The 24,931-nt window shown below is 45.0% G+C and overlaps 1 protein-coding gene across 1 annotated transcript in view; it reads left to right on the top strand.

Annotated features, from left to right (window-relative positions):
* Positions 1 to 24,931, top strand: part of MYO7A (myosin VIIA) — a 177,150-nt gene that overhangs the window by 71,102 nt on the left and 81,117 nt on the right. The window contains exons 5-16 of the mRNA XM_083499152.1: positions 1,165 to 1,182; positions 3,126 to 3,310; positions 4,650 to 4,771; positions 6,132 to 6,274; positions 7,730 to 7,843; positions 10,169 to 10,322; positions 13,278 to 13,354; positions 15,392 to 15,511; positions 17,227 to 17,369; positions 18,823 to 19,033; positions 20,268 to 20,403; positions 21,734 to 21,840. Of these exons, the coding sequence (XP_083355278.1) occupies positions 1,165 to 1,182; positions 3,126 to 3,310; positions 4,650 to 4,771; positions 6,132 to 6,274; positions 7,730 to 7,843; positions 10,169 to 10,322; positions 13,278 to 13,354; positions 15,392 to 15,511; positions 17,227 to 17,369; positions 18,823 to 19,033; positions 20,268 to 20,403; positions 21,734 to 21,840 (1,530 nt within the window). The remainder of the gene's footprint in view (positions 1 to 1,164; positions 1,183 to 3,125; positions 3,311 to 4,649; positions 4,772 to 6,131; positions 6,275 to 7,729; positions 7,844 to 10,168; positions 10,323 to 13,277; positions 13,355 to 15,391; positions 15,512 to 17,226; positions 17,370 to 18,822; positions 19,034 to 20,267; positions 20,404 to 21,733; positions 21,841 to 24,931) is intronic.

Here is a 24,931-nt window from a genome sequence, read left to right as displayed (position 1 = left end):
CAGCGGAGACCATCTTATCATGAAGCCTATTCAACACAGTATAGGAGCTGGGCAGCTGTCCTTTGGAACTCCCCTCCCCATGAATATTAGTCAGGCACTGGCTCTGTTGTCTTTTTCGGTGTTTGCTGAAGGCCTTCCTCTTCCAACCGAAATTTGTAATTTACCAAGCAAAAAGGGGTTCTGTCAGGTCTAATATCTGCATAAATCCTGTTCCCAGTAGAAAAAAGACAGCCATGGAACCCAGAAATTGCACAAAACAAATGAAATACCATGAAAATCCCTGAAACGAGAAGTAATTGACTAGAAATATTATCTTATGGAAATAAACTAAATAGTAAAAATCAAAAAGTTTAAGGAAAAATTAGAAAAACCTAAAATTGAACAAAGCCTTAACGGGATGCCCACTACAAACCTCGTTCCACTGAACTATTCAGTTTTCTCAGAAGGAAATAGAAAAATCATAAACCTTAAATGACCAAAAATTAAAAAAGGGGGTAGAACTCCCAAAAATTCTGAAGTATTATAATCCTAGCTCTACCTAGGTGAAGCAAAGAGCAGCAATAAAGGATTGAGGACTCAAAGGTACAGTTTCTAATACTGAATTTACAAAAAAAAGGTTTGAAAAACTGAATGGCAAGTTTTAGACAAAGCCCAGCTTAAAAGAAGCAAAGCACAGTTGAGGACTCAGCTGTGAAAATTCTAGTGTTGCCTTTACAAAAAGGTTTTAAAAACCTAAATGGCACAAATTCAAAGAAAGGAATACAAGATAAGCTGTTTTAGATTTTAAACAAACTCAAGACTGGATGGGGCATTGACCTAAGATGCCATCTCCATGTCCCCTGATTCTTTGCCCGCTTCCGATCCTGGCAGCTGGCAGGCCATGCCAGTCAAACTCATGCCCCAAGTGATGGGGCAGGTTACAATCCCAACAGTTGTCATACTGTCATACAGTTGTCATAGATTTCTTGTACCGTATGTTTCAGTTTGTGGTTTATGCCTCTTAGAAAATCACATGCTCAGCCGTGGGACAGTGTAGGGCGTCCTTTTCCTCTTCCCTCCTCCCCCTCCTTTCCTCGGATGTCTTTGACTTTGACAAAGAGTTTTGTGATCTGCTGATAACAGACAACATGTTTTCCCCTCTGCCTCTGCTTTTTCAAATTTTAGACCAACTGCGGCGGGAGGGTAAGTCTAACTAGCCAAACCGCTGAGCCATCCCGTTTTCATACACGCCAAACAAAAAAGCCTTGTCATCTCATTGTGACCTGCTTGGTCATTCATTGATATCCATCTGTCTGTATTTGCTTTATAAACTCATTTGTTTAAACCTCATCCGCCATTGGCTTGCTGTGCGGCTGTGCGGCTTTGCTAACAACAAGGAACTGGCAGCAAACTGTGTCTAAACGAGGGAGAAGACCGGTATTGGGAGTTGTAGTGATTTGTTTCTTAATATTCATGTTCTGGTGAAATGAGCACCACCAAAAGCTTTGCCTAACTGCCCGTGCATGACACCATTTTTTTGCATGTACAGGAACAATGGCGCTGAGTAATGATGTGATTTTGTTGTTTCGTTCCTTCTGCAAACCATAGAAAATTGGAGGGGCCTTTGCTCCTCACTAATGTGCTCATATAATGTGTCTCAGCAAGGAATTTCACCTCCAGCATCTATAGAGATTAGAAAATGCCTTCCTGCAAAGTCATTGTGGAGTCCAGTACACTCAAAATAGCAATTTTCTGTTGAATCCATCTCAATTTTAAATCTCAATAAACATTTCATATGAATTCCAAAGCAATTTTCCATTGCTTAGCTTGTAGAACATATTCTAATTCCCCGGACTATTTAAGTCCTTGAACTTCTATTTACCTGCTCCCAATAAACATTTATAAACAATAGCAACAGGTTTGGTTTTCTGTGAAGATCCAGTAATTCCTTCCAGTAATTTAGGGCACATGGAGGCAAACAAATAATGTGTATGAAAAAGTGGTATATTCGTTTGAGTATACCACTGAATAAATTAAGAATATTAGAACAAAGCATGCATAAAACTGCATATTATCAACGACAGTAAGACGTAAAATGCATTTTATTAGGGAAAGTTGCTTGCAGAAGTGTGTGTGTTTTAATGCAAAATCACATAACGTATTTTTCTCTCTATAGGACACACTTTCCCCCCTCCAAAATTAAGGGGAAATGTGTGTGCGTCCTATGGAGCGAATGCAGGCTCCTTGGCTTCAGCGATAGCAACGCAAAGCCTGGAGAGCGAGAGGGGTTGGTGCGCACCAACCCCTTTCGCTCTCCAGGCTTCAGGGATAGCCGCCTGAAGCCTTCGGAGTGCAGCGCGAGTTCCTGTCGTGTTCCGGAGGCTTCAGGTTCCTTTCGCTGAAGCCAGGAGAGTCTTCAGAACTCACGCTGCACTCCAAAGGCTTCAGGGATCTTTGAGGCTGGCGGTGGGGGAAAGCACGCAGCCTTTGCGCTGCTCCCCGACCTGCTCTTTAGGGCTGGCGATGGGGGAAAGCAGCGCTTCCCCCTGCCAGCCCCAAAGAGCAGGTCAAAAGTAACCCAAAGCCTCTGGAGCGCAGCAGGAACTCCCGCCGCGCTCCTGAGGCTTCAGGTTGCCTTCACTGAAGCCTCCAGAGCAAGAGGGGTCTGTGCGCACCGGCCCCTTTTGCTCTCCAGGCTTCCAAGGTAGCCGCCTCCAGAGGCTTCGGGTTGCCTTCACTGAAGGTGACTGAACGCACCTTGAACGCACTGAATGCACCTTGTTTTAGAGGGGAAGAACAAGAGAGAGAAAAATCTCCCCCTCTCTGCGAAGCGGCAGGAGAAATGGAGTTTCTCTGAAGGGGTGCTGCGCAGAGAGGGGGAGATTTTTTTTCTTGTTCTCCCCCTCTAAAACAAGGTGCGTCCTATGGTCGGGTGCATCCTATAGAGCGAAAAATACGGTACATAAATATGCAGGCACATCAGGTTTTTTTAAAAAAGAAATGCAAACTGCTGCAGAATTCTAGGGATTTCATCTGAAAAACCAAGAAGCAGAGAGAAACTGAAATTGACCGATTCATCCACCCCTATCCGACGCAGCTGTTCTTACATTTTTATCCTTGTGTGAACAAGTCTTTCCTCTTTCCAGACCTACACCGGCTCAATATTGGTGGCTGTGAATCCTTACCAGCTGCTTCCAATCTACTCACCGGAACAGATCCGTCTCTACACCAACAAAAAAATTGGGGAGATGCCCCCCCACATTTTCGCCATCGCAGACAACTGCTACTTTAACATGCAGAGGAACAACAAAGATCAGTGTTGCATTATAAGGTGAGTGGACGGATTCCACAGGTACGTGGCTGTCAAAGGCTCCATCTCTTTGCTTTAAAGGAGCTGTGGCTTCTTATAAGTCAGGAGTTTGAGCTGCTGGTCCATTTTACCCAGGACTGACGCCCAGGCCAAAGGTCTTTCCTCCCAGATTTGCTAGCAGAGATACTTACTGGAGATTTTGGCAACAGACTCTTGGTTCTGGCAAAAGCAAGGAGCTTGTTTCGGGAGAAAATTCCCTTTGGGGGTCCAGTCTGAAGGCTCACACTAAATTCCCCCTTGGCTCCTAGAAGCTGTCTTTCACATTTCCCTGTGTCTGGGACCTAGCTGTCAACTTTTCCCTTTTCTTGCGAGGAATCCTATTCAGAATAAGGGAATTTCCCTTAAAAAAAGGGAAACGCACAGCTATGGTCTGGGACAGGGCTGGATTTAGGTTTGATGAGACCCTAAACTACTCAAGGTAATGGGGCCCTTTAAATGTCCAGCTGTCCTTTGTCAACAACAAATTGTTGCTGTTTTTGTGTTGAATATATGGTAATTTATGGACCTAATAGGTATCTCAAGCCATTTGCACAAGTTGCCATGCAAGCAGTCCATGCAGAATGTAGGCACCCTATATATAGAAAGGAGCAAACCTGTGATATTTTAGGGAGCAGGCTAGCAGGCGGGGCCCATGACTCACATCATAGGAGCCTACACAACACAAAACACTCTTGCTGTGTGTAGGTTTTATTTTATTTGTTTTTTATCTTATATTTTTGAAATGTAAGGTAAAGGTAAAGGGACCCCTGATCATTAGGTCCAGTCGTGGACGCCTCTGGGGTTGTGGCGCTCATCTTGCTTTATTGGCTGAGGGAGCCAGCGTACAGCTTCCGGGTCATGTGGCCAGCATGACTAAGCCGCTTCTGGCGAACCAGAGCAGTGCACGGAAACGCCATTTACCTTCCCGCCGGTACCTATTTATCTACTTGCACTGGTGTTCTTTCAAATTGCTAGGTTGGCAGGAGCTGGGACAGAGCAACGGGAGCTCACCCCGTCGCAGGGATTCGAACCGCCGACCTTCTGATCGGCAAGCCCTAGGCTCTGTGGTTTAACTCACAGCGCCACCCGTGTCCCACTTTGGAAATGTACATCCAGGTTTTTTTCCCTTTAATTTTTTTGGGGGCCCCCAAGAGAGTGGGGCCCTAAGCTATAGCTTGTTTAGCTTATACATATATCCGGCACTGCTCTGGGATCATGGAGAACGACAGAAGCGAGGAAATTGGGGGCAGAGAAGCTTTACTGTCCTTCGTGTTGACGAGATTTGGCCGTGTGGTTACACCCAATTTTGTTGTTGTTGCAGCGGTGAGTCGGGCGCAGGGAAGACAGAAAGCACCAAACTGATTTTGCAGTTCCTGGCTGCAATCAGCGGTCAGCACTCTTGGATCGAACAGCAAGTTCTGGAAGCCAATCCCATCCTAGAAGGCAAGTTCATAAACGTGGAGAGGGATGCTTCTTTGTAATGTGCTGTTGACACCCCAATCACCAGGCGCTGCAAGATTCCAGGGGTTCCAGGCACTTGCCCAGGGTTCAGTTTCTCCAGAATGAGGGGCACTGGAGACTGTGGTATATTTAGGATATTTATTGTTGTTGTTTAGTCGTATAGTTGTGTCTGACTCTTTGTGACCCCATGGACCAGAGCACACCAGTCACTTCTGTCTTCCACTGCCTCCCACAGTTTGGTCAAACTCATGCTGGTAGCTTCGAGAACACTGTCCAACCATCTCGTCCTCTGTCCTCCCCTTCTCTTTCCCAACATCAGGGTCTTTTCCAGGGAATCTTCTCTTCTCATGAGGTGGCCAGAGTATTGGAGCCTCAGCTTCAGGATCTGTCCTTCCAGTGAGCACTCAGGGCTGATTTCCTTCAGAATGGAGAGGTTTGATCTTCTTGCAGTCCATGGGACTCTCAAGAGTCTCCTCCAGCAGCAGAATTCAAAAGCATCAATTCTTCGGCGATCAGCCTTCTTTATGGTCCAGCTTTCACTTCCATACATCACTACTGGGAAAACCATAGCTTTAACTAGACAGACCTTTGTTGGCAAGGTGATGTCTCTGCTTTTTAATAAGCTGCCTAGGTTTGTCATTGTTGTTGTTACAGAGTCATATAAAGTAATATCATAAAGTAATATCATCAGCCTTCTTTATGGTCCAGCTCTCACTTCCGTACATCACTACTGGGAAAACCGTGGCTATAACTATACGGACCTTTGTCGGCAAGGTGATATATTATATTTAGGATTATATTTAGGATTATTATAGTTAGGATATAGGGTTTATTGACACATATATACAACCTGAGCCTACGATGGAGGGGCTCACAGCATTGTTACCCCATGAGGGCCTTGCGTGTCCCATTGCCACAGCCTTGGCTTCAAACAGAAATCAGGCATGGCTCTCTCTCTCTCCCAGCTTCCCAGCCTACTACCTGGTTCTAGCTTCCAGCTGAGACCTCCATCTCTGACTTTTGTCTTTCTATCTACCGCACAGTTGAGGGAGGAGGCCCCAGCCCATTTTGCCTCTGGCACGGAGCCACTTCCTTTGTTACCTTAACAGCCCATTCTTAGCGGATTATTATGACTCTTGTCTCGTTCATTCAACAGTTGAATCCCTTCCGGATGCAGGAATTGGAAAAGACTCAGGCATCCAGCCTATCCGCACCCCTAAACTCGCAACTGTACTAAGGTTTATTCAGCTGGGCAACAACCCTACTAAAAACCGATTATGAAAAAGTTGGAGAGAACTCTTGGGGACGCTACTGTTTTCCCCCTTTGTTTTGTCTCCCGTAGCTTTTGGGAATGCAAAGACGATTCGCAATGACAACTCCAGCCGATTTGGTAAATACATCGACATCCATTTCAATAAGCGGGGTGCTATCGAAGGAGCGAAGATTGAGCAGTACCTGCTGGAGAAGTCTCGTGTTTGCCGACAGGTGAGGTGTTTTGGGTGGCAAAGGTTTAGGCGTTCATCCTCCACATGTATGACTCTCCCTTTGTCCTTCTGAAGCTTTCATTGGGTTCAGGATGGAAGCCAAAGCATGGTGTCTAAGCCCAGATGACTATCTTACATAACACCCAGCAAGGCAACCTTATGCTCATCACATCTGGGAATGTAGTCATCTCAGAAACGTAGGAAAGAGTTGGGTATGTTTAGCCAGGACATAAGACTATCAAGGGGAGGTGGGATTAAGGAAAGCCAGTGTTGGGTCGTGGTTAGAGGGGTCAGACTAGGACCTGGGAGACTAAGAAAGTTTGGTGCTAGGCCCACTCGCAGGGTCGTTGTGACGGTAGATAGAATCTGACTTGATTAAATAATTTTACTACTTTTCAATTACAAAAATTCAATGCGTGCCATATTATATTCACACCAAATAGCAATAGCAATTCAAATACAAATCAATTGCATAGCCAATTTGTTATGTACTGAAGTTCTCACCCTGGGCCAGCAGGGGGAGACTGTAGATAGTTATGCAAATAAGGGATCGAAAGTGACATTCAGTGATTGGATAGTTTTAGAAAATTGTTACAGTTACGTTGTACCAGAGCTCTATATAAGCAGGCTGACTGAACCCTTCAGTTCAGTTCTGTTCTGGCCCATGAATAAAGAAGAGCTGTTTGAAGAATAGCTGTGTTGTCTGATATGTTCACCCACAACTTAACACAATTATATATAAAAAATTGTCCAGTAGCCCCTTAGAGACCAACTAAGTTTGTTCTGGGTATAAGCTTTCGTGTGCATGCACGCTTCTTCAGGTACCACGAAATATACCTTCTGCAGATGCACATGAAAGCTTATACCCAGAACAAACTTAGTTGGTCTCTTAAGGGGCTACTGGACAATTTTTATTTATTTATTTTGACTGCACCAGAGACCAACACGGCTACCTACCTGAATAGCCGATTATAAATTTTGTGTGGCTTCCCACGTGCTGTTCTTCAAGGTCTGATTCCCTTTAATTCTGCCTCCAGACTATTGTTCAAACCAAATACAATCCACTCTTGATAAAATCCCTTATACCATTGCTACAAATAACTTAACTTCGATTCGCATTGACACATATAATAATGTGTAAATTCGCAAGTGACTTGGAACTCAAGGCTGATGTGGCCTGTTTAATTATTATTTGCTGATGTTTGACTTTAGTGTTTACTATAAGATTCTAATGGATTGTTGAATGTTGCTTTGTTTGATAGAAGTTGTTTATTTTAAAGTTATTGTGACTTTTATATTGGATCAGATTGTTACTATTAATGTTTGATGTTTTATTACGTTTTTATGTCTTCGAAGCTGCCCAGAGTGGCTTGGGCAACCCAGCCAGATGGGCAGGGTAGAAATGAATTATTATTATTATTATTGAGCTTTGCTTCTCCCTCTGTTTCTCTTTCAGGCCCAGGATGAGAGAAATTACCACGTCTTTTACTGCATGCTGAAAGGAATGACGCCAGAACAGAAGAAGCTGCTTGGACTTAGGAAAGCAGGAGACTACAACTACCTCTCGATGGTGAGGGCAAAGCCATTTTTAAAAAATTAAGGGGGATGAGTTTTCACTGGTATCTGAGGCCCAGTTTAGACTGAGGTGGTAAGCCTCTGTCCGTAGACTGTGCCATTTGCGTGTTGAGGTCTCCAGGGCCACCCCAATAACTCACACATCACACCAATATTTTTGTTTAAGGTTTTTGGCATAATTTTGGCCACAACTTTATTAAAATACAAACATGTGAGTGGTTGCTTAGGCATTGGTTGCAACTAGCTGCCCCCACCGTGGGGGACAGTCTGACATTCCGCACGCCTGCGAAAGTCAGAAAAGGGGAATGCACTTGGGGGTAGCGACGGAGCAGGGAACCTGCCCTCAGCCCTCCCCAAATGCAGCCAGGAGCTCTTGCAGTGGCCCGAGCCCCCTTGACAGGGTGGACAAATGCAATAGTTTGCCCCCGGTTCCTTTAACGGGATCCCTTGCAGCAGCAGCATTAGAGGGGCAGGCACAGCCAATCCATGCCCCTCAACCAACCAAACCATAAACCAATGCCTAACCGCAACCTTACAAGTTGTGACGATTTGCTACGCAGTAGGCAAAAGCCAAATGGCCCCAGCCAATCAGCCAGATGGACAAAATTCCTAAAGGGCCCCTGCCCCAAGAGCAGATGACCCCATGACAGGCATAGCAAGGTCAAAGCGAACAACCCTAATTCTAGGGGTGGGGGGTGGGGGGTGGGCAATCTGATGCACTGGCGAAAAGAGGAAGCCCTAGCCCCGTGCAAGGAGTATTAGCATTTCTGGCTGTCAATCAACGAATGGCAACATTAACTTCTTCCCAACGACAAGGGAAGCCCAATCGCATCAGTGGCCAATGGTCAATTAGCCCGCCCCACAACTTTGGAGTGTCCTGGCGGCCCCCACCACAACACGTGCTCTCCATGAAGGAGAACACGCTTTCACACTGCGGTCAGGAGCCCACACAATGGAAAACTCCTCCTTATCAAGAAAAGAAAATACCTGCACTTAGAAACCTAGCATGTCAGGGAGGGGAGGCTAGGCTAGATTGCTTCTTCCGGGCATGCCGTTCTAGATCTCTACATGCAGGGAACTTCCTATGGTTACTCTGTGTATGCTCAGAAGTGCACCCAGCATTGTGACATTTGCCAAAGATTTTCTCGCCCCAAAAAAACATTTCCAAAATAAGTCCTCTATATGTTTCTGCTGTTTTAAGACTCTCCTTGGTTTTTTAGTGGTTCTTTGGCTTCACTCTGACAGGTGTTATAACCCCTCCAGACAGCACTAGCATGCTTACAACAAGGAAGCCTTGCAGAACAACCAGTAAGAAAACAAACAAACCTACGGTCACGTAAAGCATACTCAATAAACACACGAGACATAACTGGCTGTGTTCTTAGATAAATAAAGTATACTATTCATAGTATCAAATTATAAATTTCAATGGAAGTATTCTATTTATGAACAGACAGATGGAATAGACACCATTACACGGATGGACTTTATGCATGAACTGTCTAAAGAATGATCTGATCCGCTGGGTCTTCTGCTTGGTTCGTTTGTTGAACTTTATGAGTTACTTCCGTTGAAATTTGTAATTTGATACTATGAATAGTATAACTTATTTATGTAAGAACACAGCTGGTTACGTCTCGTGTGTTTATTATTGTCGCCTCTTTGAAGGGCCTTGAAATATACTCAGAGTCGAGAGTGGATTTCATGCTCTTTATTCAGCTCATAGTAGTGAGGAATGGAAGTTCCCCCGAAATATCTGCTTTATATACATTATTTACACAATGGGCCCCACGTGATTGGCTAATTCCGGGATTCTCCTGTAGGCCAATCAGGTTGCGGATTCCCTTCCACCTGGAGCTGGATTGGGTGGCTCCTGTGGACCACTCAGACTGCTGCATTCCGGATCCTATTGTTCTGGGACCAATCAGACTGCTGCATTCTGAATCCTATTGTTCTAGGACCAATCAGATTGCTGCATTCTGAATCCTATTGTTCTAGGACCAGACTGCTGCATTCTGAATCCTATTGTTCTAGGACCAGTCAGACTGCTGCATTTGGGATCCTATTGTTCTAGGACCAATCAGACTGCTGCATTCTGAATCCTATTGTTCTAGGACCAATCAGACTGCTGCATTTTGGATCCTATTCAACTCAGTACATAACAGGCTTTCAAGATGTGATGCACTTATTTTTGTCCTTGCAAAATAATAATAATGAGCCGATTAAGCCCTGGGCTACAGATGTCCAAAATTGTGCGCCACCAGGCACAAGTACTTCTGCTCCTTGTCGATGGCTCATTGAACCATCTCATCCTCATTAGGGTAACTGCATTACCTGCGACGGCCGAGACGACAGCAAAGAGTACTCAAACATCCGAGCGGCAATGAAAGTCCTCATGTTCACCGACACGGAGAACTGGGAGATCTCCAAGCTCCTGGCCGCCATCTTGCATATGGGGAACTTGCGGTATGAAGGTAGTATCCCCGGCAAAGAGTTGGATAATGGCGGCAAATTGGATTTCCCTGGAGAGAGAGTTAAATTTAATATTGTTGCAGCTGGCCGGTTGCGAAACCTTTTGAGAGGCTAGCTGTGTGCCAGTGGGTACCTAGTGGGTCTTCTCTCACATGCTCGGCAATCATCATGTCACACACACCAGCCGCCACAATGCATCACACAAATATTGCCATGTGGTCTCCAAAGCAGTGAGAAGCTCCAAGGCTGGTGCTACTTGGATTTAAGGTTCCTTTAGAGCAGGGTGGATAAAAATCAATGGTTTTTCTATCTATCTATCTATCTATCTATCTAATCAGATTTTTTTATTTAAATTGGATGTTTTTTATTTTAAAATATTTTAATTTTTTATTAAATTTAAATTTAAATTTATTAAATTAAATTTAAATTAAATAATTTTAAAAAATAAAAAATATTTTAAAATATTTTAAAAATATTTTTGGAGAATGCTTTTGGAGAAAAAATCTCCCTAAAGATACTTTTCTATTTAAGTTACATTATAGTCCAAAGGCTATTCATCAGGAAATAAGGATTTAAGTTTTTCAGGTGTGCTAAAACTCAATCTAAGTCTTTTTTTAAAAAAAATTGTTTAATCACATCAGCTAACAAATATGGATACATATGCTATAATGTTAATGTTTTAGTTAAATACATTGTTTAAATTTTTATTAAGGAAATTAGTATTTTTCTCCTTCCAATAAAGTACAGCAGAAAAGTTGTCCAAATATAAAAATGATTTCATAATTACCTGTCTTTGTATTTCTAATAGTATAACCAAATCAGTAATTTTTGATATAATTGTAAAAAACTACTCTGAAAAATCTATTATTCCAAAAATGAAACCTTCATTGGGTTCTAAATATTAAGAATGGGTCTTTCTGTAAAAAAAAATGATTTAAATCAAGTCTTACTGACTAGTGATTTAAATCAAGTCTTACTGACTAGTGGTTTAAATGGTGATTTAAACTGTGATTTAAACCGATTTGATTTAAATCAAATCCACCCTGCTTTAGAGTAAAGATCATTGAGGTTTTGTGGTATTTTGCAATATCCAGTTCATTTGTGAATATACAGTGGTGCCCCGCAAGACGAATGCCTCGCAAGACGGAAAACTTGCTAGACGAAAGAGTTTTCCGTTTTGGAGGTGCTTCGCAAAACGAATTTCCTATGGGCTTGCTTCGCAAGACGACAATGTCTTGCGAGTTCCTGCGGGTTTTTTTCCCTTCCCCCCCCTTTTCTAAGCCGCTAAGCCGCTTATCAGCTGATCCGATCAGCAGATAAGCCACTAAAAGCCTCTAATAGCGCTAATCCGCTAATCCTTCAATGGGCTTGCTTCGCAAGACGAAAAAACCGCTAGACGAAGAGAATCACAGAACGGATTCTTTTCGTCTTGCGAGGCACCACTGTACACGGAGAGCATAGGAAGGGAAAATGGCATTCATGCCCTAGCACATGGGTAGGCAACCTAAGGCCCGGGGGCCGGATGCGGCCGAATCGCCTTCTCAATCCGGCCCATGAACGGTCTGGGAACCAACGCTTTTTTACATGAGTAGAATGTGTCCTTTTATTTAAAATGCATCTCTGGGTTATTTGTGGGGCCTAGGAATTCATTCTTTCCCCCACAAAAAAATATAGTCTGCCCTCCCCCAACAAGGTCTGAGGGACAGTGGACCGGCCCCCTGCTGAAAAAGTTTGCTGACCCCTGCGTTAGAATCATATAAGCTGAGCAATCATATAAGTTGAGCTTGCAGATTTCCTCCTTAGTTCCCTCTTAAAAACAATAAAGACACAATAGTCTTGTTTAAAAGCAATGATAAAGCTTACTCACATTCAGTTCACAGTATTGAGCAGGCTTTATCTTGTAGTTACAGGTACATTTGTAGAGAAAAGAAGTCTGAGCCAGGCCTCAGACTTTCTACCTTGCGGCTTCCACCCTCTGTAAGGATGAGCTGCTAGCTAAGAGTCGGCAGAGAGCAAAAGAGCAAAAAGAGGAAGATGGCTGTGTGACTGGCCCTTTTATAGGGTCTGCTAGGGTACCGCCCATCTACCTGGTCACAGACAGAGTGAGGATGCTCCAGAGCAGGTATGGCAGGAAGTCTGGAGCAACATTCCCTTGTGTGTCCACTCTAGGAAACAGAAAATGTTGAATTTGACTGCTGCAGTGAACAATACATCCCACATAGACAAAAAACACAGCTACGAAGGGCTGTATCCAATGTCTTCTCCCCCGCTAGTGTGAAAGCCCTTTCACCAATGAACAGCAGGGTTTAAGGATTGGTAAACAAAGGAATCCAACAGTTGTGCCAGCAGATTCTTGTTGTGAAACAGCTGATCCTTGCCGTGCAACTTGATGCACAGCAATCTTTGGCAAGGCGCTTGCCTTTTCCCTTTCGCAACGTTCTGCCAATAATAATAATAATAATAATAATAATAATAATAATAATAATAATAATTTATTTATACCCCGCCCATCTGGCTGGGCTTCCCCAGCCACTCTGGGCGGCTTCCAAAAAAATATTAAAATACTATAATACATCAAACATTAAAAGCTTCCCTAAACAGGGCTGCCTTCAGATGTCTTCTAAAAGTCTGGTAGTCGTTCTTCTCTTTGACACCTGGTGGGAGGACGTTCCACAGGGAAGGCACCACCACCGAGAAGGCCCTCTGCCTGGTTCCCTGTAACTTGGCTTCTCTCAGCAAGGGAACCGCCAGAAGGCCCTCGGCGCTGGACCTCAGTGTCCGGGTAAAACGATGGGGGTGGAGACGCTCCTTCAGGTCTACTGGGCCGAGGCCAGTGAAACGATTGTGCTGCTAGTTGACTTTAAATGAGCGTTGCGTTAGACGCAACCCGTAAGAAGGGGGCGCTCCTGTATCAACCGTTTTTGCAACCATCTTATCTTGGTTTAACCCCCACGCAGCTCGGACCTACGACAACTTGGATGCCTGCGAGGTGGTACACTCTGCATCACTGATCACCGCGGCTTCGTTACTAGAGGTGAGCTGAACATGTCTGAAATATACTCAGAGTCGAGAGTGGATTTCATGCTCTTTATTCAGCTCATAGTGGTGAGGAGGAATGAAAGTCCCCTCAAATTATCTGCTTTATATACATTATTTACACAATGGGCTGCATGTGATTGGCTATTTCCGGAAGTCTCCTGTAGGCCAATCAGGTTGTGGATTCACTTCCATCTGGAGCTGGATTGGGTGGCTCCTGCAGACCAATCAGACTGCTGCATTCTGAATCCGATTGTTCTGGGACCAATCAGAGTGCTGTATTTTGGATCCGATTGTTCTAGGACCAATCAGACTGCTGCATTTTGGATCCTATTCAACTCAGTACATAACAATCTCCCTGTTGGGTTATGCAGGCAGGCAACTGCCAACTGCTGGGGGGAAAAAACCCTGGATGCATGCGCCATTTTATGGTCCTGTCTCTTTTCCTTCTCTTTTGAACATGCCAGCCATGTTGTGTTAAGCCCCGCCCACACAGCAACCAGTTTAGATTGTGCAATGGCCTGAAGAGGTCTGGAGAGATAAAATCGGATCTGGAAATATGGAAATATCGTGAGAGGCAGGACTGAGATATGGATACACTTCAAGGTTCAGACTGTGGGAAGCCGTAAAATCAAAATTACAATTCGGAAGACAATTTGATCTTGTTTTTGTTTTTATTGGATTATGATCTGATATGTTAATTGGATGGGTTTTTTTTGGAAAATTAATAAACGCTCTAACAAAACAAAACAAAAACAAAAAGATTGTGCAATGGCCCCACAATAGCCATGTTGTGTTATGCGACACCACCGCTTTTAGGCATTTTGTGTCATGACACACCTCCTTTCTGATTGGTGCCCTCGACACATTTTGCAAAATTCCATACAGGTACCACTGGCCCCAGAAAACCCCAGATGTAGATGCTGTACTTCTGCAGATCTTATGATTCCCGCAGAGCGTGCTGACGAGTCTCTTGTGTTTCTCAGTTGTTCCCTTTTAGCTACAGAGCAGCCTGTCCTCACCACCTCAGTTTGTCGTGTCAGTGTTTGAAAAAGAAAAGGTTCATAGAATCATAGAGTTGGAAGAGACCACAAGGGCCATCGAGTCCAACCCCCTGCCAAGCAGGAAACACCATCAGAGCACTCCTGACATATGGTTGTCAAGCCTCTGCTTAAAGACCTCCAAAGTAGGAGACTCCACCACACTCCTTGGCAGCAAATTCCACTGTCGAACAGCTCTTACTGTCAGGAAGTTCTTCCTAATGTTTAGGTGGAATCTTCTTTCTTGTAGTTTGGATCCATTGCTCCGTGTCCACTTCTCTGGAGCAGCAGAAAACAACCTTTCTCCCTCCTCTATGTGACATCCTTTTATATATTTGAACATGGCTATCATATCACCCCTTAACCTCCTCTTCTCCAGGCTAAACATGCCCAGCTCCCTTAGCCGTTCCTTATAAGGCATCGTTTCCAGGCCTTTGACCATTTTGGTTGCCCTCCTCTGGACACGTTCCAGTTTGTCAGTGTCCTTCTTGAACTGTGGTGCCCAGAACTGGACACAGTACTCCAGGTGAGGTCTGACCAGAGCAGAATACAGTGGCACTATTACTTCCCTTGATCTAGATGCTTGATCTAGGTTCTGACCTCCTTTTTACTCCTTTGCCTAGTCCTCAGACCTTAGTTGCCACAAAAGAGTCTTTGAAAAAGAGTATTCTCGCAGAGTATTGCTGCTTTTATTCTTCAAAAAGTCTTCTTCTCCAACCATAACCGACAGCTTTTACACACACCAAAGACAACCAGCTTTCTACAATCCAATCAACCCACACTCAACAGTAACACTGACCACTCTGTATATACAGGTACAATTTGGTGAAAGGTTGCATGAGTCATTGTAGTCCGCTGACTCAGTTCTTTTAGCGTTAAAGAAACAGCGGCCAATTTTTAGCCATGACATGTTGTTGAAGTTGGGGGCGAGGCGATAGATGCTCAGATCAGAGCTGCAGAGGACAGTGAATGGCTTTTATTTCCAATGCCTGCAGGTAGACCCTCAGGACCTAATGAACTGCCTCACCAGCCGGACTATCATCACAAGGGGGGAGACCGTCTCCACCCCTCTCAGCATGGAGCAGGCGCTGGATGTCAGGGATGCTTTCGTAAAGGTAAAGTCACTCCCATCTCTCTCTTATTTATTTTCTAAAATTTTCAAGAAACCGCTTGATTCTGGGACACACACACACACACACACACACACACACACACACATCAAAGTGATTTACAAAACATTCAAGTTTGTGGGTTTCCCAGGACCAGGTTGAAATTATGCAGGGACATTAAAGAATTCAAGGATAACAAACCTAAATGAATTCTATCATCAGCTTCTGTATACATGGAATCCCAGGGACGCGGGTGGCGCTGTGGTCTAAACCACTGAGCCTCTTGGGCTTGCCGATTAGAAGGTCAGCGGTTCGAATCCCTGCGACGGGGTGAGCTCCTGTTGCTCTGTCCTGGCTCCTGCCAACCTAGCAGTTCAAAAGCACACCAGTGCACGTAGATAAATAGGTACCGCTGCAGTGGGAAGGTAAACAGCATTTCTGTGCGCTCTGGTTTCCATCACGGTGTTCTGTTACACCAGAAGCGGCATAGTCATGCTTGACACATGACCTGGAAAGCTGTCTGTGGACAAACGCCGGCTCCCTCGGCCTGAAAAGCAAGATGAGCGCTGCAACCCCATAGTCGCCTTTGACTGGACTTAACCGTCCAGGGGTCCTTTACCTTTTGCCTTTTACATGAAATCTAATGGACGTGAAGCCATAAACTTGTTAACAAAATTCATTGCATAAAAATGGGAGCTGACAAGAAGAAACAATATAAAAGTCATTAAAACTGAACACCAGGTGTAAAAATTCTGCTATGCAGTAGCAGAAGTAGATAGAGCCATAAAATGGAAATATTTACACCATTTATTTATTTCGACAGTTTGTGCACCGCTTTGTCCCAGTTGCCTCTAACGTATCTCAAAATAATATTTCCTCAGCATGTGAAGTACCATCTGTCCCGGATTTACGTATAAGCTAAACAAGCTAAAGCTTAGGGCCCCACTCTCTTGGGGGCCCCTCAAAAAATTAAGGGATGTAGATTTCCAAAATATAAGATAAAAAAGAAATAAAACCTATATACAGTTAGAGCTTAATAATTATTTCACTATTAATATACTTCTTCTTAATTGTATTTAAGCTCAACAATTACTTTGATAAAATACATATTTTGTTATGTGGAAATGGCTTTAGATACCTATTAGGTCCATAAATTACCATCTAGCATATATTCAACACAAAAAACAGCAACCATTTGTTGTTGACAAAGGGCCCCATTACCTTCAGTAGCTTAGGGCCTCATCAAACCTAAATCCAGCCCTGTGTACCATGCAATAATCTGAATGGAAAGAAAACCTTTACACAGCACATAAAGTATTCTTACAGTTCTTCCGTCATTCTTTAGATAGCTGAAATCCCAGTATAAGATGCTCTTAATGTTCTTCAATCAGATATTCTGGATAACTGAAATGCCAGATGTGTTCTGGCTTAATGAGCTCTCAGTGGCCTGTTTTGTTATGCAGCATCAGCCAAATTGTATGCATGAGCTCAGCCAAACTAGATCCAAACATCACCCTTGCTTGAGTCGAGGCCAAAGGCCTTTGGCACAGGTTTGCAAATTGAAAAATAAAAAAATGCACATTGTAAAATTCTAGAATCCAATTGTTACGAGTAGTTCCTGTCCCTGGGCCAGCAAGAGGCATGTTGAAGAGCCAAAGCTTTCGAGGCAAGCTATGAAATGAACGGCATTTACTTCCCTTCCCTTTCTCCAACCTTTCCAGGGAATCTACGGAAGGCTTTTCGTATGGATTGTGGAGAAGATCAACGCTGCCATTTACAGACCTCCTTCCCATGAACACAAAAGTGTGAGGAGATCCATTGGACTCCTTGATATCTTTGGGTTTGAGAACTTCACTGTGAACAGGTACAGGAGCTAGAAATGTTCAGGAAAAACCTGCTATCCTAAAGCTGCCCAGGAGCAGTGGAGCAGTATAGATTTGGAACAGCGGTTTGCAGAGGGGCATAGTTCTGAAGGCAAAAGTTGGGAAGAACTGGGAGGTAAACAGCAAAGTGAAGAAGAACTGGAAGAGAGAGAGAGCTAACAGACTCTCTTTCTCGCTGGAAAGTGTCTAACCTATCAGTCCAAGGAGACCTAGAGCAGATAAGTTGGCTACACAAAAAGCACAGTGGTTGCGAGATCAGGTTGCAAAGCACGGAAGTGACTGGGGGGAAGTAGGTGGAAACCTTAATTGGAAGCACCTTCATTCCAAGAATGGCTGCTTTGTTCTTTTGCTGTGATCATTAAAGACTCTTTATATGGTAAGCGACTCTTTTCGCTTTGTCCTGCTTATCTATGGCCAAAAGGGATGAGGAAGTCGAGTCCCTGAAGCCTGACACTCTCCTTTGTTTGGATTTGAAGAGATGGGGGAGGGGTGTCCAATCCTGGCACCTAATTAAAGTAATCATGTTTAAAGAGGGATGTTCAATGTAGGACTCATACTCTGCCTAATGGTAAGGCCGGCCCTATAGCAGAGTGTATAAGGAGTGTCAACACTGAAAAGGCCCTACTTCTGGTAGACCTGGTAAGGGCACCCAGAAGAGGACTTCACATGTTTGCATTAAGTACATGGGTATATCTGCGAGAAGGGGGTCCTTCAAATCATCATGCTGGGCAGTAATTCTTAGCATATATATATAAACCACAGAGCCTAGGACTTGCCAATCAGAAGGTCGGTGGTTCGAATCCCCACGACAGGGTGAGCTCCTGTTGCTCGGTCCCAGCTCCTGCCAATCTAGCAGTTCAAAAGCCACAAAAGTGGCGGGAATGTAAACGGTGTTTCCGTGTGTTGCTCTGGTTCGCCAGAGGTGGCTTAGTCTTGCTGGCCACATGACCCGGAAGCTGTACACCGGCTCCCTCGGCCAATAAAGCGAGATGAGCACCGCAACCCCAGAGTCGGCCACGACTAGACCTGATGGTCAGGGGTCCCTTTACCTATATATACAGTGGTACCTCGGGTTACAGCCACTGCTAACTCAGAAATAGTGCTTCAGGTTAAGAACTTTGCTTCAGGATGAGAACAGAAATCGTGCTCCGGCGGCGCGGCAGCAGGAGGAGGCCCCATTAGCTAAAGTGGTGCTTCAGGTTAAGAACAGTTTCAGGTTAAGAACGGACCTCCGGAACGAATTAAGTACTTAACCCGAGGTACCACTGTGTGTGTGTGTGTGTGTGTGTGTGTGTGTGTATGTGTGTGTGTGTGTGTGTGTAACATTCTTGCATCTGTTACCAAATTATTCCTGTGTTTTTTTTAAAAAAAATAATAAATTCTGTTTCTCTATTTCCCTCACTGTTGATGCTTGATATCCCCTCCCCCCCCCAGTTTTGAGCAGCTCTGTATCAACTTTGCAAACGAGAACCTCCAGCAATTCTTCGTCCGCCACGTCTTCAAGCTGGAGCAGGAGGAATACAACCTGGAGAACATTAACTGGCAGCACATCGAGTTCACCGACAACCAGGATGCCCTCGACATGATCGCCATCAAACCAATGAACATCATCTCGCTCATTGACGAGGAGAGCAAATTCCCCAAGGTCAGGATTTAGAACTTGTGTCCTGGATCGAGGGAAGACCTCCTTCTTCCCGGCAGACCCTCTCACCAGTGCTGAAATCAGCAGTTGCTGCACTCAGAAGCCTGCAAGAAGGATCTGATTGCAATAACTCCCTCTGCTGATTTCACCACTCAAGAGGATCTGTAAGGAAGGAGGTCTTCCAGATATTTGAGGCCAGAATCATCTGGGACCTTACCACCAAAGCAGCTTGGGCCTGGGAACAAAATGGCAACCAGTGCAGCTGTTTTATGAGATCTAAACGGAACCATTCCCACAGTCGCCAATGTCTCCTCCTCTCCAGAGAAGCAGGTGGTGCTGTGGTCTAAACCACTGAACCTCTTGGGCTTGCCGATCGGAAGGTCGGCGGTTCGAATCCCCATGACGGGGTGAGCTCCCGTTGCTCTGTCCCAGCTCCTGCCAACCTAGCAGTTCGAAAGCACACCAGTGCAAGTAGATAAATAGTTACCACTCCGGCAGGAAGGTAAATGGTGTTTAGTCCTGCTGGCCACATGACCCGGAAAGCTGTCTGTGGACAAATGATGGCTCCCTCAGCCTGAAAGCAAGATGAGCGCTGCAACCCTAGAGTCGCCTTTGACTGGACTTAACCTTCCAGGAGTCCTTTACCTTTACCTCCTCTCCAGGGTTCCCTCCTCCCACAAGCAATTAGGGACTGTGGCTGTTTGCCTGCCTTTGCTCCTTCCACTTCATGCCTCTCTTGGTCCTAGAAGACCAGAGGGAAGGGTAGTTTGTTGTAACAAGAGGGAGAGACACCTGTGACTCTTCACCAACCAGACCCATCTCTGCTTCTTGACCTCCCTCCACTTCTGCCTCTGCTTCTGGACTGCTCTCTGTCACGGGCTCTACCTGCTCACTAAGCCCTGTTGTCCATTCAGCTTCCGACACCTCCTCCTCCCAGTCTTCTCCCTCTAACCACTCATCATTGTCCCGCCACCAACTCCCCATAGCTCTGAGCCTTCTTCCCTTGGGGGTTCCCCAGCTGATTCTTCCCACCCTTCCTCTGCGTCCAACCAGTCCATGCCACGAGCTCGCACAAAAAATTGCCTATGCAGACACTTATCATTTCCCCCTTGAAAGAAAGTCATCCAGGTAGTATACGATGCAAGGAGGGAGAAAAAGCTTGGCAGATCAAGCTGATCATTTTTGGACCACTGCAGCAAACCTTTTAAAGTTGGGTATTGTGTTCTAATTGATATAGGGAACAGACACGACCATGCTGCACAAGCTGAACTCCCAGCATAAGCTCAACACCAACTACATCCCTCCCAAAAACAACTACGACACCCAGTTTGGCATCAACCACTTCGCTGGAGTCGTGTACTATGAGACGAAAGGTACGTCAAAGTCATAGAATCGTAGAGTCTTAGAGTTGGAAGGGACCCCAAGGGTCATCTAGTCCAACCCCCTGCAATGCAGGAATCTCAACTAAAGTATCCATGACAGATGACCATCCAGCCTCTGCTTAAAAACCTCCAAGGGTCCACAACCTTCTGAGGGAGACTTTTCCACTGTCAAACAGCTCTTACTGCCAAAAAGCTTTCCTGCATGTCTAGTCGGAATCTCCTGCAACTTGAAGCCATGGATTCGAGTCCTACCTTCCAGAGCAGGAGTCAGCAGCTGCCTGTGTGCAGTATCTGAATGACCTGTTTGTGATACTGAGTTCCCATCAGGAAGCAGTCGAAAACTTGCCCTGTGCCCATCATGAGATGAAAATGGGCTTCAGACTTGAATATATTGTAATACGCTCCCCCAATCTCTGTGCTGGGAAAGAACCCAGGGGTTCCAAGTGTTTACTCTGGATTCAGCTTCCTTGGAATGAAAGTCAGTGGAGAGTGTGGTGTTTTTAGGATATGTGGTTTTATTTACACCTATATGCAACCTGAGCACAAGATGGAGGGCTCGTGGCATTAACGGCTAAACAGATCTTGCTTTTCAATTAGTCACAGCCTGGAATCCAAAACAGATGAAGCAGGTGTTGGTGGCAAAGGGGAAAAAATACACATATAAAAGGTGAATTCCCTGGATGCCAAGATCCAAGTTTGGGGCAAGTGCTTTTTGGTGAGAGAATGCCAGCAGATATTTAAAAATCACAAAATATGCAGTAAAGTAAAGCATGGAAATATAGGCTGTTAGACCTTTAAAATATGCCCTTGTGAGTTCCTTCCAAAGTTTCCCTCTTCCCCCAGTGTAGAAAAAGATCACATATTCGGTAAGTTAAAAATGGTTTACTTACAAACTCTCCAAAAGTCAGATTCATGTGGTTTTATGTACACCAGTCGGAAACTGTTGCACAGACAGTAAAACTTGGCTTAGTTACAGTGTTGAAAGTTCCTAAATTATAGGAAGAGGGGCTTGTTAGAGCCATGTGGTCTGAGCTTGGAGCAAGCGCCACATCTGGCCCACGGGCCGTAGTTTGCCGACCCCTGTTCTGCGGCATGATTATGCTAATCATAGCGCTTAACTAGTCAGCCACAACCATTGCCAGGACAAAGGAGCTGGTTGGGCGCTCTTGCTCCTCATACTTTCTACCCTGCACAGAGACATGATCCCAAGAACTGCAAGGGACTCAGAGCATCATGCTGACTGACCCACCCACCCCCTCCCAAAAAACCTTACAGCAGTGTAAATAATTCTGGGCTCATGCTGTTGTCTTCTCCACTACAGGATTTCTGGAGAAAAACAGGGACACACTTCATGGAGACATCATCCAGCTGGTCCACTCCTCGAGGAACAAGTTCATCAAACAGATCTTCCAGGCTGATGTAGCCATGGTAATAAATTTCTATTGCGGAGGGGTAGGGTGGGTTGTTGGGTGTGGAATATGAACATGGGCCGAACACCTCTGAATGCCAAGTTGCTGGGAACTACAATTGGGCAGGAGTGCTGCTGCATTTGGGGGTCTTGCTTTTGCGCTTCCCATTGGGTCATCCGGCTGAGAACAGAATGCTGGATTGGGCGGTCCTTTGGGCTACTTGTATATTTGTACATTTGTAGCCTTATTAGACTTTACCGACTGGTGGGGCCTGCGTTGCTCCCGGGAGGGAGGGAGGGAGGAAGTCAAATGACACCGAGGCTGATTCAGAGAAAGAGTTTATTCTGCTCTCCGGATAGCAGAATCCACTTGCGTGGTCAGTTCACAGCAAGTCCAAAGAAATGAGCAATTTCATGCAGTATATACCGTATTTTTCGCTCTATAACACGCACCCGACCATAACACGCACGTAGTTTTTAGAGGAGGAAAATCCGTAGGCATGCCACCCGTAGGCATTCCCTCCATAACACGCACAGACATTTCCCCTTACTTTTTAGTATGAAAAAAGTGAGTGTTATGGTGCAAAAAATACGGTATATCCTCCAGGCACCCTCTCCTCCCTTCCCCAGGAATTCAAGCACGTCAGCTTATACACGTAAGTTGACATCCATGACCATAAACAGTTATTCCTGTTCCGGCACTCTTGACCATAAAAGGGTTTTCCTCTTCCTGTACTCTTGACCATAAAAGGTTGTTCCTGTTCCTATACTCTTATCTTGGGGCAGGAGGTCACCAACTCCTGGCGCCGTTCCCGGGCCTCTTGCCAGACTTGACAAGGTCTGTGCGTCTTTGTGGTCTTTGTGGTCAGGATGTAAGATAAGACCCAGACGCGTCATCCCTGCTCTACTGGAACTGGCAAGGCCACTCATTGCCGTTACAGACTGATAAGGGAGAGAGCTTTGAGCACTTGTTTATACAGCTGGGTTTTGGCTCAAGAGCTCAATTTAGAGCATTTTAGAAATGCTCCCTTGGAGGAGGAAAAATGGGGATTTTGGGTCAGTTTCAAACTGACTGCACAGAAACCCATTCCTTCCCCCTTCACATTCTTGATATCCAATTCTTTGCACAAACTAAAGGGCCCACTTAAAAGTAACTGTAAGCAATTTGACATCCATTTAAAAGCATACCAGCCTCTTGGAGTATGAAAGGAAAAATAAAGGGTTAACTGAGACAGAGAGCATATCCTTCTTTTTGGAAATATTCTCTAATTCAGGATTTCCCAAACTTCAGTTTCCAGCTGTTTTTGGACTCCCATCATCCCTAGTTAGCAGGACCAGTGGTCAGGGATGGTGGGAACTGCGACCCAAAAAACAAAAACAGACCCAAGTTTGGGAAACCCTGCTCCAGTTAATAAAGCTGCTACAAGAAGCCCTTTTATCATTGCAGATCCTGTTTTCTTTCAGGAATACACTGAATTTTTTCATAATGGCTGGGGGAGATGATCATATTGGCAAAACCCATTTGGAGTTTCGCAATCTTCTGACTAGTTGCAGGACCTTAGCCAGACCTAGCAGAGTACACACAGAATCCACGGAAGCAATTGGCTGCAGACAGGATAGATGAAGCAGGAACCAGGAACTTGTAGTTAGGTGTTTATTATATACAGTGGACTATTTACAGGAACAGAACACGGATCTTATGCTAGCTCTCTCTGACACGACTCACAACTCCTACACTGACACAGAACTCTGAACTCACAAACACTGAACCACGCATTTCAGTTAGTAGGCCATTAATTATCACTCCTTTGAGAGAGCTTGACCAATCAGGGAGCAGTCTCCATGCCTCTGTTATCTCCAGGCAGACTTACTCCTTCAGATTGCTTTCTGGCTGTCTGCCAAACCTTAATTGACTCTGTGTGAGTAGCTGGACGTACACAGTTTCCCAACAGATCATTCTCCAGCATTTATTGCTAAAGCTCGCAGAATCCTCTCAGCCAGCCCTTTCCCATGTCTTTGTACCGCCACATGCAACTGATGTTCAAGACAACACCAGTTTTCCTTTGGCCGGCGCTGCTAGTTCTGAAACAGGAGCTGCAATATTTATTTTATTCCTTGCATTTATTTCCCACCTTTTCCTCCCTTGCATTGTTCTCCCTGCTCCTCATTTAATCCCCCAAACAAGGTCGCCCATCCCTGCCTCTCTCAGCCTAACCTCCCTCACAGGATTGTTTTGGGGATTAAATGAGGAGCAGGGAGAACAAGTCACCCAGTGATCTTCTGGGCTGAGCTGGCATTTGAACCCTGGCAGGTGGCGCTGTGGGATAAACCACAGAGCCTAGGACTTGCTGATCAGAAGGTTGGCAGTTCAAATCCCCGCGACGGGGTGAGCTCCCGCTGCTCTGTCCCAGCTCCTGCCAACCTAGCAGTTTGAAAGCACGTCAAAGTGCAAGTAGATAAATAGGTACCGCTCCGGCGGGAAGGTAAACGGCGTTTCCATGCGCTGCTCTGGTTCGCCAGAAGCGGCTTAGTCCTGCTGGCCACATGACCCAGAAGCTGTGCGCCGGCTCCCTCGGCCAGTAAAGCGAGATGAGTGCCGCAACCCCAGAGTCGGTCACGACTGGACCTAATGGTCAGGGGTCCCTTTACCTTTACCTTTTACTCCCGGCCCTCCATCTGACACTCTAACCACTACACCACAACTGACCTCAATCAATCAATCAATCAATCAATGTTAGATTAGTCACTTCAAAAAACATTTTGATCGCCTGATAACATGTCTTTGATTAATCAAGCTGCAAATTTTAAATGCCTCATTTGAGCACCATCTATAAACAAACATTCTTCTTCCTGCAATTCTATACCTTTTTCTCGCATGCAAATTTATACCTATTAATCAGCTAAATCTCCCAACCAGCTAAGATTTCTTTAGTCAGGTGACAGCCATACTTGAAACCACGAAAGGCACACTCTTGTGATGTTCATTTTATGTTCCTGGTTTAGTGATGTGTGCATGGTTGGGAATGTGCAATGTGTTTGGGGTTGTTTTTTAAGGCAGATTCTACCTTTTGCTCTGGGATGCCTGCCCTCTGACAGCTCCCCCTGTTGATC

This window comes from Podarcis liolepis (assembly GCF_965112155.1).
Source record: "Podarcis liolepis genome assembly, chromosome: 4".
In the NCBI taxonomy this organism is placed as follows: Eukaryota; Metazoa; Chordata; class Lepidosauria; order Squamata; family Lacertidae; genus Podarcis; species Podarcis liolepis.
This window is presented reverse-complemented; position numbering and strand designations above follow the sequence as displayed.